The sequence below is a fragment of the Eleginops maclovinus genome, chromosome 16 (assembly GCF_036324505.1).
Source record: "Eleginops maclovinus isolate JMC-PN-2008 ecotype Puerto Natales chromosome 16, JC_Emac_rtc_rv5, whole genome shotgun sequence".
In the NCBI taxonomy this organism is placed as follows: Eukaryota; Metazoa; Chordata; class Actinopteri; order Perciformes; family Eleginopidae; genus Eleginops; species Eleginops maclovinus.
This window is the reverse complement of record NC_086364.1, coordinates 17,848,252-17,866,627: the sequence shown is the minus strand read 5'-3', so window position 1 is coordinate 17,866,627 and position 18,376 is coordinate 17,848,252. Positions and strand designations below refer to the sequence as shown.

The following is an 18,376-nucleotide window of genomic DNA, read 5'->3' as shown; positions in this document are numbered from 1 at the left end:
TACAGCAGACAGCAAGCAACTCATAAGTATAAGAAAAACACAATGATGAACAATGATTGTCAAAATGAAAATTATTATTTTAATATTTTATTCGGCCATGAAATGTTTTTCTTTTACAATGGGAAAAGAAACACATTGAGAAAGATCTCTTACGATCAAACAAATATCAACTCATTTGTATAATACTGCATAAAGTCTGAAGATTTGCATGAATATTAAAGATTACTGCTCCTAATGCAGCAACTTCTTAGACACATATATTTTATGGCTGAAAAAGAAACAATTCAACTCAATAGTTCTTACTGATTTACAATTTCAAGTGATTTAAATGAATAACAATAAACAGACTTTCAGTGCATGTTTAGTAAGTTGACACTTCTGGGTATATTTTCACATTAAGCATATACAGACATTATAATAAGGCTTTAAGTATAACATTACTCATAACAATGAAACTAATTTGAAGGTAAACTATTTGATTAATTGTCCCACACTTTATTTATGTTAGTTTTTTTGTACTAACAAAGAGCCTAAATCACATGAGGCAAAATAAATAATAAGTCAATTCCTTGCTTAGCTTCTGCAACCATACTGCAGGTTACATGCTGACTGTGGATGAGTACTTCATATGACCCATGTTCAAAAAATCACAGCTCACCCAAAGTTTGTCTAATAAGAAGTTCCCTTTCAGCCACAAGAGCCTGTTAGCATACATAACATTCATATCAAATCTCAAATCTGTGAATTAGTCAGAAGACAAATATGTTTTACTGCAAAGACTTGCTTGTCTGCTGTTGGCTGTGATTTGATGACAGAAGGATCCCAGTATTAGTGTTTTTATCATGAATGCTAACAGCCACTTCTTGCATAATTCTGCATCCCTGCCTCCTCGCAAAGTACGCCCAGCAGTGAGATGACACGTAGTGATGTGAACATCTCGGAAAAGGCAGGCTGTTATGTGTGAAATGGCCTTTGCTTCCACCGTCTGTTATCACTTTTTAAAACATGTTTGTCTCCTAGCTTCAGCTGGTCCGTAGTCTAGTGCACTGCTCCAGCACATTTTCATATTCCATTCACGTCTGAAGATCAAAGTCAGTGTACACTTTTTCATTTTGATTGCCCTCCCTTATCACACTTAAATTAATGTAGTATGTGTTATGTTCAGCAGCTCTTTGTGTTTGTTCTTACATGATCACATTGGGCTAATGCGATCCTTTCTAACATTGAATACATTAGCATAATTAGTGCCAGTACAAATAATCTGGTGTGCCACTCAGGAGCATCATGCATTTTACAGTCTCATGTTAGCTTATTTCAAGCGGTTACGTTAATGTTTTTAAATGAAATCAATTTTGTTCTTCTTTTATTTTCTTGGATAAAAGTCAAACAGATCTAAGATGCAGTGCCATTTGCTCTGATCAGACTATAACCATGATTCTTAGAGAGGCCCTATTATGCTTTTTTGTGTGTTAGAGTTTTTGTGGATGTAAATGGTCTGCAAAGGCTAAAATCCCAGAGTTCCTTTCAGAGGGAGTTTCTCTCCCACACACTCTCCCCCTGCCTGAAACACCTTCATTGGACTCCTTTGCTTAAATCCGTGACATAATGGCATCATTACATAACACTCAAGTTTCTATTAGCTCATGCTCCAGCACCTGATAGGCTAAGGGGAGGGACCATCTCTCAGCAGTTGACCACACAACAGCAGAGAGCAGACTGGGCTCTGGTTTCAGACAGAGGGTGAAAAGAGATGCTGCAGCACAGGCAGTATGAGAAAAATAAAGAGCTTTTTGAAGATTAAAGCATGCAGACATGTCACAGTATAGGCACAGAATACAATTATGAATGCATAATAGGGTCTCTATAACCTGTAAGTTTAATTCATTTCATAGATTCTTCAGTCATAATGTTTCATTCATGAGTGGGCATACATGCGAGGGTCCTACTAGAGATCCATATTACATTTTTGGCTTTTACAAATATGATTATTAAGATTAAGTTAGTGAGGTAAGACCTGCATAATGTTAGATACCATGCATTCTCAGCACACAGAGAGCGGCTCTCAATGTTTCCTTCATCGTCGTGTCAGAGTAGAATCCGTTGTCAATAGTTACCAGTGAGCTTTCCTCTCTTTGGCAACCAGCTCCAGGAAATGGGAATGACTCGCATAGAGCGGGAAGGACGAGTCAACATCAACCCACTGGACTTGTCCTGCGTCATCGCCAGCTTGCAGCGGCAGCTCGCTCACACTGTTGCCTACGGTAACAACAAAGATGTCATGGCCCTAAAAAAAAACAGTTTGTTGCCACCAGAGAGAAAATATCTCAAGAACAACTTTTTGATCATTAAGATGAGAAACTAGAGGCAAAAACATTTCAAATTCACATTTAAGTGTCGATTTATTACACTTTGTCTATTTCTATCAGAACATTTCTCCTCAAATTCACTAAAGGTTAGAAAAAATGTTTACTATGCATATTACAGAAAACTTGTGATGCTTAAGTCATTTTCTTAATGGAGGAAACTAATTGATTGGTGTTATCAAATAATTGCATTTTTGTACACTGTTTTCCTGTAGTGTTGTGTACAATGTTGGTCATTTTATAAATATCTTTTTAAGGACCTTTTCTCAAAATTCTGTAGACTTTTACCAAGGGGTTTGTTTAATTATTGTTGATAACCTGACTAATATACAATGTTTTATCTAAAAACATGGCAACAATTTTATTCTATCACTGATTATTGGAGTAGTACTTATTCCTTCTGTAAACAAGACATTTGAACCTGGCTTTATCCAATGTTCAGATTAAACTTCGGGGAACCTTCTGTAAATTAGCAAATATTAAGCAAGACAATGCATCATTTGCATGTTTAAACATAATATTTCAGAAAAATAAATTCTTAATTATTATTGATACCTGAGTCATCATGGAAGTTAACAGCGACTGTCTCCATCCAGGCATTGTCGGTATTTCTAGGATCATCCACATAGCCTTTATAAACCTGAAGACAAAAAAATAAACAAAGCGTTGTTATCCTGGTAGAAGCACTTGTTGACGCAAGGTTCCAGAAAACAAGTATTAGAGACAGTCGGTGTCTATTTCCTGACCTGAAACCCTGGCGATTTGAAGAGTTTGGTGATGCGTTCAGTAATTTTTGCTTTCTCTGATGGCAGAATCTCCAACGAGTTCAAGGCTTCTTCTGAGAACTCTCGCTGCAGCGTGAGAGAAACCTGCTCCCCGGGGTCTACCATCCCCTACAAAACAAGCATACAAATAAACAGGCAGGTCCAAAGACAGAGACAACTTACATACCCTAAACCATTCCACACCATCAATGCCTTGGCTGTTAATTTTGAGGGAGAAATATAAAGCCACCAACCCCAGGAATGGCCCACTCCCCACAGTCTTTCCTCTTGATGGCCACAAACTGCAGGACAGGCCGCTTTGACACTGAGTGAAGTATCTTTGATCCTTTGGCATCTACTTTCCATCTGACCGAAAGTGAAACCAAATGAGGATTTTATTTTAAAATACGCAAGAAAGTGCTTTGATTTCTGCCAAATGAGCAACTCTTCTTTGTAAAATGCAAAAAACTGTTGTGGTGCAGTGATGTCATGTTTTAGAGGAACCTTTAGTTGATTGGCTGAGTTGAGTTGAGTTGAGTTATTTTCTGAATTTTCACAGTTTGAATAACTGTTTATGTTACTAAATTGAGTAATGAGCTGTGTTATAAGTATCTTGGTAATACAAATGTGCAAAAAAAAGACAAAGTTACCTGGTGACAATAGGATCAGCAGCGTGATTGGGTCCCCATCGACCCAGCAACCCTCTACCTGTCACCCCTGTCCGTCCACTGGGATTTCTACAAGAGTAAAATGGGAAATTTGCTAATTTAATAATAAGCAAATAAAAAAATATTTTACAAACACAAACCTCTTTAGTATCGAGAGCACATAGCATTGTAGTCCTCACAATTAAATATATTACTTCTAGAAAATGAGTTCAGACATACTTCTGTCCATTACTATAAAAGCGTAATCGATTGTCTTGACATTAACAATTGATGAAAAGGCTAATGAAATGAGAAAGGGCTCGCTAATATTACAGAGAATCATCATCCCAGCTCTGTGCAGCTACTGCAATGTGTAAAAGTAACATTAGAAAAGTGTTTGCTAACACATTGGCCTTAGGGTCAATTCTATTTTTTTACTGTTCCTTTATTTTAGATTGTACTCTCTACCCTTCAAGGCCTGATAATCACTGAATGCTGAGGTGAACTTAGGAGCAAAATCAATCCAACTGATTGTAAGAACTATTTCTCTTTGTATAACTTACAGTGGCTTTTCCTTTTCCATTTTGTAGCCGCCCCCGAAGCTTGTCCTGTCCACACCGCCGTCTACAGTGTTGAACTTAGGAGAGAAAGAGCTGTGAAAAAAAACTAAAGGTCATAAAAAAACTCGAGCTGATTTTTGAAAACAAACAGCATGTTTACAGTCAGTGTGTCTCACAACAGCCAAATTATTTATCATTAATTGAAATGTGTGGCTCACCCAATCTCAGGATCGGCCCATACTGGCTTCTTTGCTACTAAAGGGTCGGTGTAGCTGACTGGTTTATACTGCGGCCAGTTCTGACTCCAGCCCACCTTGTCATCAGGCACGAGGAAGCGATTGATTTTGGACCCTGGATACTGGGGGCATCTGGACTTGACGTGGGGCGCTGATGAAGACGGCATTGTATGGACACCAGTTGTGTAAAGGTTACAGCAATTAGTACGTATTGATCCAAATGTCTGACTGGTCCTGAAAATGTGAGAATACGAGCAAGAGATGGCAGGCCTGCGGGGGAAGAAACATGAGACATGGAAAACCAGTCAGCAATATCCTCGCTCTGACTTCCCTGAAGCAGCTTAATACCAGTACACAAATGCACTTATTGTACTGCTGGCTCTGAAGCAAACAATGGAAACCCTTAAGTGTTAACTAATATCATGGCAACAGGATGATATAGATCCTCTGCTCAACCATGTACAAGTTAAATTGAGATTTCAATCATTTTTGGGATCAGAGCTACTTTTATACTTTGAAACAGATTATTTTTCTAAGTATTGATGGTGTTCTTAAGCTACAATTCGTTTTTTTCTTTTTTGACACAGCATTTCAGACTTCAGTTGAATGGAAATAAGTGGTGCTTATAAGCAACGTTAATATAAAGCACATTGATCGGAATATTGACTTCCGATCATGCGACCTGGGATTGAGCAAAGGACAGACATACTTGCACCATAGCTACTTCTGTTTACAGTGCTCTCTAAAACTCTGAAACTGTCCTGTAATGTAAAATACTCATAGCTTCTGGTTGAGTCTTAATAACTAACGTAACGTCACTGTACATACCTAACTCCGGGGGTGCAGACGGTGTACGGGAGTCCGAACAGAGTAAGTGCCAAACGAATCCGACCGATCCAGCCACTTCGCAGGAGGAAATGTATCATTCCTTTTAAAAAATAAGTCAACTAGCACAACATGCATGCAGCACTCAATAACCAACCAGGAAGTGTTGCTGCACCACCCGACGCGGTGACGTCAGCAAAGGGGAGTGATTGAGGCAGTCGCACTCGTTTCCATGGTGATAAGTGTCAAGTATTTATTATCTAACAAATAAACAAGGTTAAAAAATAAAATAGATGATTGAATCGATGTGAACGTGCTTTGTAAATGTTAAGTTAAACAACGAATAAATGTGTTTCTGAATGTGTCTAATATGTGTGAGTTCGGTTGAAAGATACATCGAAATGGTCACCAATTTTCGACAAAACTAAGCACAAAGACAAACAATATGGAAGAGATGTTTATATTTTGTATATTATTTGATAATCTCAATCATTTCTAGAAGTTAATATACAAATCAAGCCAAGAACAAATTTACAATTATAACAACATGTGTTTTATATATTATAATGAAGATGTCTAGAACATAAGGCTATAAAATAAATATATTTTAATTTACAGTCAACTATCATATCCTGTGTGATATACAGGGAATTCCTTAAATGTAACCATGAATTAAATAAATATAAGTATCATAATCGTAATGGATGGTATATAAAGGTGGGTGGACACAGAAGAACTAATAAAATACAAATTTGATCGTAAAGTGTTTTATTCTTGTCACAACAGGCAGCATGCAACATATTTCGGCACGCCCACTCGTGGCTGCTGCTGCATGTTTATTTTGCAGACTGCGCTTGTTTCACTGCCACAAAGGACCTACACGGGCGGAGCCTCAAGCAAATAGACGCGACTCCGCCCACATAAGTCACCCTTGTAAGCATATCTAACGCACCTGTATTACCGTAGTTTGGCACGAGCATTTTACGCTCGGTGCTAAGACCAAATCCGCGCTCGCGCACGAAATCCATTTACACTCCGGTAGTAGAGAGGGCCCTGATCGAGTCGCTTTGCTCCGTCAATCAAACAATCCTCCGGTTTAAAAGCCCCGGACAAACGTTAACACCGTGCAGAGTAGCAGAAGAGCCTCGGTGAAGCACAGAGACAGAGCCGGATCGGTTTGGAGAGGAAAGAATGGCGGATTCAGGCAGCACCGCAGCGGCCGCAGACTCCAACAGCGCTGCCGGGGCGGCTGGCTCCGTGGCGAAGGACGGAGGAACGGCTCCAGTTGTGGGAACCAAGGCCGTGTCCGAGTCCGTGAAAGGCCAACTATTCGATGTAGGCCCCCGCTACACGAACCTGTCTTACATCGGGGAGGGGGCTTATGGGATGGTCTGGTGAGTTGTCTTTTCCGTTGGGCCACCGTACAGTGTTAATAAAAAGTGCTAGCTAACATAAGCTGTTTGTTAGCACATACTGTTAGCCAGCTAACCCCAGCGTTTACGTTCAACAAGCGCGGTTGAGTTACTTTGCAGTGCCGATGTGTGCGTGTGAAGCTGCTACCCGACAATCAGACATTGTTGAATCTGATGTTGTGGTTAGCAGGTTAGCTGACTGGCTACAGGCGTGGCTATGAGCTTTACAGGAAACAAGATTGGGAGTGATTGCGCAGGACGTAGTTTGCTTTTCGCTGAGAAATGCAGACTGCATTTGACTGCACATTTGACATGGTAATAGCTATTGCCATTTTATCCGTCTAGCACTGCCACATTAATCTGAAACCTGAAGCTTGCAGTAAATCTGCTGCAGAGGATGCGAGTGGGTTTTTGTCAATTCTAGCGAGGCCTCGTGTTTATCGTTGTATGTGATCTAAAGCCTTGTGTGGACATGTTAAGCAACCCCTGTTTCACTTGACATCGATGCCAAGTCATCGCAGTCGAGGCTGAACTGTGAACAGGATCAGATGTGACAGCAATGCATGTCAGTGGAGAGAGGATGGTAGCGTGAGAGATGGGCCAACAACACACCCCGTGTAGATCACTGTCATTTCCAGCAGTGTTATTTTCTCAGTGTCATCATGGGCATGTGGCTCCACTGATGCAGTATTCGGTGTTTGTAAACTTTGTCAACACCCACTGGTTGGTACAGTGAAAGACAGCTAACTATAGTTTATCATGAACTAAATGTACATATATTTCGTTACACATGTGATCTAACCATGCGTATATAAAATGCCTCTTGATTTGATCCCATCATTTTAGCTTTTGACGAAGGTACACTAATGTATGAACTTGCTCAGTTTATGCAGTGTGTGTTGTGCAATACGAAAATACACTTTAACCAATAGAGAATATGTGATGTAACTGTTGTTCCTGTTGAGGCTGAGTGTGTAAAAACCTAGCTTGGAGGATTTATTTTTCCCCCACAAAGTGAATTCAAGGGTCCCAGAAATGCATCACCCACAGCTGTTCTCAGCCTCCATCTACTCTACACCTACACCACACTGACACTGCACCTACACTCAGAAATACACCTACAGAACTTCATTTCACATCAAAAAGACGTGTCATCTTGGCAATGGAGACCGTCTGCAACGCCCTTTTGGAGCTCAGCATTAGCCCAGTTTCTGATAACGTCATTGTGGATTGTACAGTGTGTAACATGAGACTTGTTGTGTGCCTCTTTCCACATCCACCCTATCCAGCTCTGCTATGGACAGCGTGACAGCCTCGCGCGTAGCCATCAAGAAAATCAGCCCATTTGAGCACCAGACGTACTGCCAGCGCACACTGAGGGAAATCAAGATCCTGCTGCGTTTCCACCATGAGAATATCATCGGCATCAACGACATTCTCAGGGCACGGCAACTCGACAACATGAGGGATGTGTATCCTTTAATGCTTCCCAGGAAAAGGGGTCTCAATGCATTTCAGTGCTTGCTGCTGCTGTTTAGTCACTTATGTGTTCCAGCATTAGCCTTTGACAGTTTGGATGCTCATTTTCTGACACAAGCGGCCCCTCAATTAAGCCAAATAACAAAAGACAGAGTTTGGTGGCAAATGGCGTGGAATCATGAGTTGTTGTCCTCACCACTTTTGCAGCCAGCTTCTCCAGTTTAGGATTACTTGAGTGTTTGTACGAGAACTGAATGATCTATATTGGTTGCCTGCTCTCCAAAACAAACGGAGCTGGTGATTTTAAAAACCCGTCAAATCACTGAATCAACACTTTTTACAATTCTGAAATAGTGTTTCATCCGTGAACACAAGACCGTGCTAAATACAATTTACATTATCAGCAAATGTATATTATCAGTTTTAGTCTTTCATGCAGAAATGTTACCTATTATAACTTTTTATTAAATATCTAGTCATGTTGCATTCAAGAACCTGTAAAGCAAGAGTGTACAGTGTAAGAGTAACTCTCATTACAACAACTTTGTTCATTTTACGTGCGTAGGAGAATGAGAAATAAGAATTCAGCTGTTACAACGCCATACAAGTGAACAACGAGTTATTTATCTGGCTGTCATTGCTCCAGTTTAGGGTAGAGCTTCAAAATTGAACGTCAGTAGAACATTTAATAGGAGAAAGACTTTAACATTGTCGGAGAAGCTACATTTTTGGCTCAATATAAAATAATACAATTGTTTTAAGGTGATTGTTGTTGTTGTTGTTGATAATAACATTAAAATTGCACTCATAAACCAAGGAATGGACACATTTTGATTGATAGTGGTGCGAGAGTTAATATCTAAATAAATAAATTGCACCTAAATCATTGCTGCTATTGGCCAAGCTGACTACATTAAGTGTCCCTACCAGATATCTAAACCTACACATCATGACATAAGCTGAAAGTCCATCCTAATGTTCGTTTTTACAGGGAAAATATCAGTATGTTTCAGCTACTCTTGGATTGATTTTATTCATAACGATGTTGCTAAATAATTTAGGACACTTTAAAATCACTCAGAGCAGATTATATGTCTCTCCCGGTGTCCTTTTAATTCAGTGGGTTGTTGATGTCCTCCTTGACCGGCGCCTCCCTGCAGCTACATCGTGCAGACTCTGATGGAGACGGACCTGTACAAGCTGCTGAAGACTCAGAGGCTGAGCAACGACCACGTCTGCTATTTCCTCTACCAGATCCTGCGAGGCCTCAAGTACATTCACTCCGCCAACGTGCTGCACCGTGACCTCAAGCCCTCCAACCTGCTCATCAACACCACCTGCGACCTCAAGGTAGGCACACACAAAACGACCTTTTTTCTTGTTCTAAAGCTAAAAACTGCAGTTCCTTCCTTTTTGTCGTTTCAGTGAGCTAAAATCATTTACACAAGATTCATTGTGTTTATGTAAAAAATTGACACCAGTTGAAAGTTGCAGGGCTCAACAAGATTTCAGGAGAATCTCAGGAATGTTGGATATGGGTGCTGGATTGACCCGAGCCCTTCCCTGCTTGCCATGGCCCTTCACCTACTTAATATTAAATGACTGCAGTTGGATTGCTAAGCTGTAAATGTATTCCCCCGAGGGCATATACTCTTCTGATTCCCCTTTGAGCTTAAGTGTTTATGTTTCTTATCTTTGCGGTTAAGTGGCCACATGTGAAATACTTCTGAAGGGTATTGCTGAGTATCTAAAACCAATCTAAATGAATGCCATTCCAGATGAAGTATTTATTTCTAAAGGCATTTTCCATTACTTAATACATCCGCAGCATGTGACATGAGAAATGGCCACCTGCTATTGCACAGCTTCAAAGTACACTACAGTGCATTCTGGGAAATGTAGGAAATTCTAATACAAATTGAGTGAACCGCATACGCAAGTTACAGATTAATGATTGCATAACTAAAAAAAACCTGGGAAGTCATGTTAAGTGCTTCCTAATGTTCTTTCTGCGGTGGTTGTGTTTTTGAAAGCCTAAAACAAGATGCTATCAAAACACTGACATGAGCGTCAGGGCGTTGTATAGCTTCAGGGTGCTACTATCAGCAGTTAACCACAAATCACTGCATCAGTTTATCACGTGGAAGAAGTGCAGAAGAAAGGCAGCACATGCATACTGTCCTGTCCCAAGAAAACCTAAATTAAAAAAAACCATTTTATTAATTAAGCTATAGAAAGGTGAAAGTATAGGAGAATGCTTTACTCCACTGTGCATTTCTGTACTGTAATGCTTGCCTGGCCATTTCCTGCAGTTTCTTTGGGGCTAAATAAGCCTTTATTGGAGACTGACAGTTTTAAAAGGGGTAGTAATAGTGGATCAAACCTGTAAAGGGAACGCTGGTCAGATTCAAACCTTTGTACGCCACATCTGAGCTATACATGGCCCACATTTCCTGCAACACTTTTCATTAACTCAACAATAACCTAATTTGGAAGACTTCAAGATGAGAAAGTAGAGCAGGAGAAATAAAAACATGTACAGCCTTTTTCCTGGTTCTGCAAGTCTTGAATGTCTGTCATGCCTTGGATAAGTGTGACGTTTTTGACCTCTGACCCTTCGTGCCGTCCTCAGATCTGTGACTTTGGCCTGGCGCGGATAGCCGACCCAGAGCACGACCACACAGGTTTCCTGACCGAGTACGTGGCCACGCGTTGGTACAGGGCTCCAGAAATCATGCTCAACTCAAAGGTCGGTTTGTGTGTGAGCAACTGAATCTGTATTGGACTGGATGGCTTCTTCAGTGAGTCGTAGTCACCGTATGTGTGTATGTGTCTCAGGGCTACTCCAAGTCTATTGACATCTGGTCAGTGGGCTGCATCCTGGCTGAGATGCTGTCCAACAGGCCCATCTTCCCCGGGAAACACTACCTGGACCAGCTCAACCACATACTGGGTGAGTGCGTGTCAATGCTACAAAAAGACTCTCTGTACCAAATAGTTTGATGCTTCTATCATAATGTTGACATCCAAATTCTAAAACGGCGTGCGTATGTTGTTTTTACAGCTAGTACTCATTCTGTTTAAAGCCAGTATTTCTGCCAAGTTGAGAATAAAGATCTTATATTATTGTTATTATACTTTTAGTTAAATTCCTCATACTTCATTCCAATTCAGGATTTTGTTTAAGGAATATAGAAGTGGAATGGTTACGGTGAAAAATATTTAGATTCAGAGCTTCATTGGAAAACGCTTCAAGTGTAAAAAGAAAACTGGGTTGTTTAATCGTATTAAAATAAGTCCCTCCCTTCCCCTCTGTGCAGGCATCCTTGGCTCTCCCTCTCAAGATGATCTGAACTGCATCATCAACATGAAGGCCAGGAACTACCTGCAGTCCCTGCCTGCCAAGCCCAGAATCCCCTGGGAAACTCTCTACAACGCCGACTCTAAAGGTAACCATGCTCCTTTGTTAATCCTAGAATGTAGGGCAAGAAAAAAGACGCATTTAATACATTTAATAAAAAAACACAGAGACAAAGTGTTGAGAGGGATCAGCGGGACAAATGGAGCAAATAAGGGTTTTTCCATCAGCGGGCATTCAATAGGGTTTTTGTACGAGGTGTTGTTGTCTCCTTTATGTGGTCTACCTCCTATAAATGGACTAATATAGGTTTATGTAACAGCCTTTTAATGTGTCTGTTATTTGATCTATTTCATGCTTCTTTATGCTTAATGTGACGGTTAAGGGGCTGTGTAATTAATATGCAGTGCAAAATCCATCTAACATGATGAGATATTAAAGTTATTACAACCTATTAAGGGTTTTTGCCTCAGTAAACATTGTACTCTATGTACCTCTAACTTTACTTCCTTTTTAAATGTGTGTGTTCTATGAAATATCCAGCTTCACAGCGAGTGAAAAATGAGAAAATCATTAAGAAAATGTTTGTGATGTTTTCTCTCCTGTAAGTTGTGTTAGAAATAAAATGAATATCAGTGTAGGAAAATAAAAGCAACCGCTTTCACAAACTGACGCTCTTGATGAATCTTAACGCAGCTCTGGACCTGCTGGGCCGCATGCTGACCTTTAACCCCATGAAGCGCATCAGTGTGGAGGAGGCTCTGGCTCATCCTTACCTGGAGCAGTACTATGATCCCACAGATGAGGTACGCAGCAGAATGCGATCGGTTAACACAAAGAGCACGCTGAATCTTAAAGAAGTTAAAAAAGACGTTTCATTCGATCAGTAGAGAAACTGTTCCCTGCAGAGAAAGGACAGGTTTTGGAGGCAGACGGGCGCATTCATTCAAACCTGTTAGTCATTGTTTTCAACAATCAGCCAAGATTTGTTTTGTTTGCCTTTTTGTGCTTTGTGCTGGGAAGCCTCTTAGCTGTGTTGGGAATGCAATTAGTATCAAGTTCGCTCCATGGTTCAGCTGCAGAGAGGTTAAAGAATGTAATCGCATCCCAGAGGACGTCAGCACGGGCTGATTCCTCCAACTCCACTGTAGAAAGCAGCTCTCCACCCTTTCAACACAGCTTCTTTACAGTCACAGCTTCCGTTGAATTGTACTTGTGTTTAATATTTGTATTTAACGCCACAGTGTGGGCTGCCTAAAGCCTCTCAACTGTCTCCACTTGCAGCCTTAGTCTTGAAGCCTCTCTTTACTCGTACGTTTTACTTTCACTTTTACGAGTTGCTCTGATGTCCTTAGCAGATAGAATGTGTATGGAAAAGGGCCTTACAAGTATGTATTAATTTCCACAATACACCTGGAGAATAGCCGGATAGCCCCAAAGAGCAAATGTGAGAATATGGTGGAATGAAGTCAAAATAACTGTTGAAGCCAGGACTCTGAATTGAACACCTGATTTAATAAAATGCATGATTGTCTGCAGTCATGGCCCTGGAATTCAAATAATAGGTTTAAATTGAAACATTGTGTGTCTATTCCTCTATACTGTTTAGACTTTTTGTAGGAACTGAGGTTAAACCTCCAGGATAAAAAATAATCACAGCCTTTTTAAATCTATGCTGTATTATGCATCAACAGCGCGGCCAAAATGATAGAACAATTATTGAAAAACTGTGCAGCATGTTGCTCAATTTCTCAATTGTACCACAGAGACTTTATTTTTGAAAGCTTGATTGTGAAGAAATGGCTCTCCATCAGGAGGTGAACGTTCTTACAATGTGTGCGTGTGTGTGTGTTGTGTGTGTAGCCGGTAGCAGAGGAGCCCTTCACCTTCTCCATGGAGCTGGATGATCTGCCCAAGGAGAAGCTGAAGGAACTGATCTACGAGGAAACCGCTCGTTTCCAGGCAACCTACCAGGGAACATGAGACACACAGGTACGTGAAAACGCCCGCTCACCTCGCTCCCACACACACACACACACCGTCACAGCAACACAACTTTCTGCTGGTGTAGGTCGCAAAGTGAATACGTGAAATATGTTTCCAGGTTAATTTGAATATATTATAGTATTTCTCGACAACAGAAACCAATGTGTGACGTTTACAAAAAGATTCAGTAACCTTTTCTGTCAAAGAGAACGGCAACATTTGTCAAAAATCCATCATTTCAGTGTCGATTTGTGTCAAATAGTTCTTTGGTGCACCCCCCCTATGTGATTCTGTTTTCTTTAAAGCCCTGAAAAGACTTCGTTGTGATTTGAGACCACTAGATGTCAGTGGAGCGAATGCCATTCATCAATTCCTTCACACACACCCACACCTCCACTGTTCCATACGTCTCTCCCAGGGGGCCAGTGCCCTTCTTAACGCTGACCTGGAACCCCCTTGTAGCCCCCCTCCAAAAGGAAAGTTTATAATACTACGATTCATTGGCTATAGCGCTTACGGATAGGCGGAACTAATGTAGCTCAGCATTCAAGTCGGACCCCATAGAGCGGTACCCCGCGCTGGCCGGCTGAAGCGCGTAAGAAAAAACACCACGTGTCATCTCCGACCGGAGGCTGCTCCCTTTTTACTTCTATTTAATGCTGTTGATCACTGTCATTCTCACAACAGCAGGTTTAAGGTTAAAGGTCACCAGTTCACTTGCATTTAAAGCTACAGACACAGAATCTGCACTTTGGGCTGAAACAGATGGGTTCATGGCAGGCTACAATGCACGATCTGTTTGCTTATATCAGGCAAACGCTTCAGAGACATTGTTGATGACGGATGTAAGAACATGTTTGGCTGTAGATTCCTGCAGGTTGAGAAACGGGCCTAAGTGCACTTCTTTGTTCTTTCTCTTTTCCGTAGCCCTAAAGAATGACAAAGCCACGCAGAGGCTTGGAACAAGAAGACTCCAAACAACATGCTAAACAAAAAGAAAAAATGCATCTTCAAGAAACCAACAAAAAAAAAAGAGAAAACGAGAAATGAACATTTAACTGCTTATCTTTCCATTTCTACTGCAAGAGAGCTAAGTTTAACTTTTGATTTCTGTGGTTGGGGGTGGTAGGGTCTGTGTACTCATACTGTTTCAGTTTTGTCCATGTTGGACTCTTCCTCCTCTCACCTCACATTCATTTTACCGTTAAACGTCCCTCCTCATCCCCTCCCATCATCAGTACCCCCCCTCCCCTCTCTCTCTCTCTCTCTCCTCTCTCTCTTGCTCCCTGATGCGGACCTGTCGCTCCCTCTCATATAAACTACTGTATTAACCGACTCCATAACTCTCTTGTCTTGCTCCATGTAAATTACAAGCTGGAAAAAATCGAGGGCTAAAAGAACGGGGATGCTAATCGGGTGTATGTGTATATATACAAAAATATAAAAAGCTTCTTTTCTTTTCCTTTTTAAGTGTGCTTGTGGCAGTTTCTGTTTGTACATTGTTGTTTTTGAGTGTTTTCGGATCAGTCGTATCTGTATGTTTTTGGGGTTTATATTTGCAAGTCTAATTTTTCTGTTAACACTTGATTTTTGAGACAAACATTCAGTGTTTTTACCGGCATGTTGGCAGGTTTATATAGATTTATTTGTCGTCGCATTTCCTTTTCTTAAAAAAACAACAACTGTATGATGTTCATATGAATGCATGCAATTCCTTAAATTAACCAAAGTGGCAGAGATATGCAGGACACTTGGCCGGGGAGCAACTAAGGATTACCTGTCGTAGTTTTAAAATCAACACATTACTCAACTCCCCCTTGGTTATATTCACGAGAAGCCACGCGATTGGAACAAATAGATATCAAACGGTATAAGATATAATTTCAAGAGTTGCTTATTCATTCAGACAACAGTAATACCAATGCCCCATTTTCCAGAAAGTCACGGTACTCTTCAAAATCATTTTCCCCCTAACGATCATGAACTACCTGACTTAAGTGACTGTAAGTTTTATAGTGGAAGACTTTCCTTCCAAAATAGCAGAAATACTGCCAGAACCCTGATGTCAGACACTGTTATAATACCTTTCCCCTTCATTAAATACAATAACCATCAAATATCTGATCAGTATTACATTTCACTTTGGTTAAAAATGCATAGCAGACGAGTGGTTGGCTCCTTATTATAACATCAGTGGAGCCGTCCGGGCTTCTATTGATCCTGACTTTCATTAAATCCCTGATCCAAGTCTGCAAACTCGTACAGTATTCTGGAAAATGGGGCCTGGTTGACAGATATCAGCCTTTCCATCCCACTGTGCTGTTTTTGTACTGCGTTTCTATCGGCTACCGGCTGTTCGGAGTCCATCCCGTCACAGGCTAACTGACAAGCGCAGACCCGAGTATGAACAGATCCATGTAAACGGTCGAGAGAAGTGCCCTTTCCAGCGAGCATTTTCAGATTATGGCTCATTGATGTGAGTTGAATGTAAATGGCCTGAGTTTCTGGAGTCTGTCGCTGCAGTTAGCGCTCTACGGATGTGAACTTTTACAAGAAGGTCTCAGCTCTACGTCTCCTAAAGAAAAAAAACTGTACATGTTGCTGACAAATGCTGCGTTGAAGCCATTAAGGATGTATGGTAAAGATTCCCATGTTTCCCACGGTTGATATGACCTGAATGCAGCATCATTAACAACAATCAAACCCAGGATTGTCAGAGTGCTCTACAGCCGTCACCCCTTCACGGTTGTATGGTATAAAAACCCTCTGCCCATTTCTCTTTTATGCCCCCTCTCCTTTTTGCTTGTGTGTGTGTGTGTGTGTGTTTTCCCAGCTTCCTGTTCTTCATCAATGTGGGTGATTTAACGCTGCGTCGTTTCTCAGATGGCTTCTTTGCTTGTGTATTTTGTCTGTGTTTATGGTTCCTGTCAGTGGCTGCTCCCTCCTCTCTTTGTTCTGGATGTGACTGTACTTAATGGCTGCTTGGTGGAGCCGTCACCAGCTCGGTCTGCACTAATTTCTGCCTGTTGCACTGGGACCAGTAGAGAAGCCTTCCCTCCTCCCTCCCCCCCCCAAAAAAATGGACCAACACATGCACTGGATCCTCTTTATTGTTTCTTTCTCGGGGCGGGTCTGTGATGCTCACCGGCCTCGCCCTTTGCAGCAAAAATCATTGAATTTCTTTTTTGGGCTGTTTTTCCTCAGAAGCCATAGCCAGCACTTTGGGGTCGGTGTGAGGCTTTCTGGTGCATGTGGTGAATTGTATCCTCTTTGTTCCACCTCCTGACTCTCGCCACGCTTTACTCAAAGGGCTGCCTCCCCCCTCACCTCCTCCTCCCTTGTCTGTCTCCTTCTCCACAGTGGGATTTGGTGGATATCACTGACTTTGCTGCCACTAAGTCATCGGCCCTGGATCATACATGCAGGAAACTCGCATAACTCAATCAGCACGCCTGCACTTTGTCTTTCCAGCCACGCTCGCTTTGTCCTGTCCGGATGTTTTTGTCTCTCCTTGTTCAGCTTTAAGTTTCGCCTGCTGTGTGTGTGTGTGTGCGTGTGTGTGCGTGTGTGTGTGTGTGTGTGTGTGTGTTGAAGCTCATGGAGCGTCTGCAGTAATTTATGTCTGTGTACAGGTGTTTGTGTATCTGCTCATGAGTAACATAAAGCCAAGACTCTTTCTATCCTGTGTGTGTGTGTGTGTGTGTGTGTGTGTGTGTTTTGGAGCCTCTCCATGCAGTTATCTGCGCTTTTTACATCTGAGATTTTCTATGTGTGTCATATGTATATTTGGTCTCCAGTCAACCAGGCCCTGCTTTGCTTTTTTTTTAAAATTTTTTTTTTTATCTCCAACCAACCTGCCACCAGACCAAACATCTCACTGGGTAACCATGGGAAGGAAAACCAAGAGGACCACGTTTTTGCAATCCTCCGGACACACACTCACACACACTTCCTCTCTCTTTCTGAGGAGTGTATCTGTGTGTTTGTGAAAAGTTGCACTTAAACGCACCATATACATTCACGCAGTATCGCGAGTCTGAAGGCCTGTCCGTCACGAGGCCTGTTTCCAGATATTGTTGTTTTTAAATGGCTGTTCTTATTATTGCTATTGTTGTTATATTGGTGAGTTGTTGTATTTTCTTTTGTTTCTTTTCTACATAAAAGGGAGTTAAAGTTGTTTTGTTTTTTTAATAATTAGGATGTTTTATTTGTATTTCTTTTCTTTATTTCTCTTATGGGCGTGATTTATTATTGGCAGTGTTTTCAATCTTTCTGAAACCTTTATTTTCTTTGATTTTCCCCTCCAAGATCTTATAAGGAATTTTTTTAAAAGAAGATATACGTAGATTGTCAAAGAGCTATGAGTTATTGAGGGTTATAGTCTGTATATTCTATGGGTATTATGAATTAAACGAATAACAAAAACAGAATTATATACATATAATTAAATACAATTTCCTGATACTGTTACAACTGTTTGAATGCCTCGTTCTTGTTGTCCTGATGTCTCTACTTATTTTACCTTCATTACACTCCAGGGGTCGCTTTCCCAAAGAAAGACTTGACTATAGCTTGGATCTAAATTTCAGATAGTGTGAAACGCTTGTTCAATATCCTCCAAATGACCACATAATGTGTCAAAAATAACAAACAATTCTGCAAAGCAACTCAAAACAAAAGCAGAAAATAGAAACAACCACAAAAGCAACAAACCAACCATTTTCTATTATGCTTTAGGGGTTTTCG

At 41.0% G+C, this 18,376-nt stretch overlaps 2 protein-coding genes across 2 annotated transcripts; one reads left to right on the top strand and one right to left on the bottom strand.

The window, feature by feature from the left end:
- Window positions 1–56: 56 nt before the first annotated feature.
- nudt9 (nudix (nucleoside diphosphate linked moiety X)-type motif 9) lies at window positions 57–5,605 on the bottom strand. Its single transcript, XM_063903620.1, has 8 exons — window positions 5,399–5,605; window positions 4,553–4,840; window positions 4,338–4,427; window positions 3,778–3,864; window positions 3,382–3,493; window positions 3,110–3,256; window positions 2,919–3,003; window positions 57–2,256 (listed from the first exon to the last, which is right to left on the bottom strand). The coding sequence occupies exons 1-8, from the start codon at window positions 5,494–5,496 to the stop codon at window positions 2,111–2,113; spliced, it is 1,053 nt and encodes a 350-aa protein (XP_063759690.1). The 5' UTR covers window positions 5,497–5,605; the 3' UTR covers window positions 57–2,110.
- Window positions 5,606–6,366: 761 nt separating this feature from the next.
- Window positions 6,367–18,103, top strand: mapk3 (mitogen-activated protein kinase 3). The gene is made up of 9 exons (XM_063903614.1): window positions 6,367–6,789; window positions 8,097–8,279; window positions 9,447–9,636; window positions 10,919–11,035; window positions 11,125–11,239; window positions 11,607–11,735; window positions 12,341–12,450; window positions 13,508–13,636; window positions 14,558–18,103. Exons 1-8 carry the CDS (start codon window positions 6,587–6,589, stop codon window positions 13,625–13,627), a joined length of 1,167 nt encoding a protein of 388 aa, XP_063759684.1. The 5' UTR covers window positions 6,367–6,586; the 3' UTR covers window positions 13,628–13,636; window positions 14,558–18,103.
- Window positions 18,104–18,376: the final 273 nt, after the last annotated feature.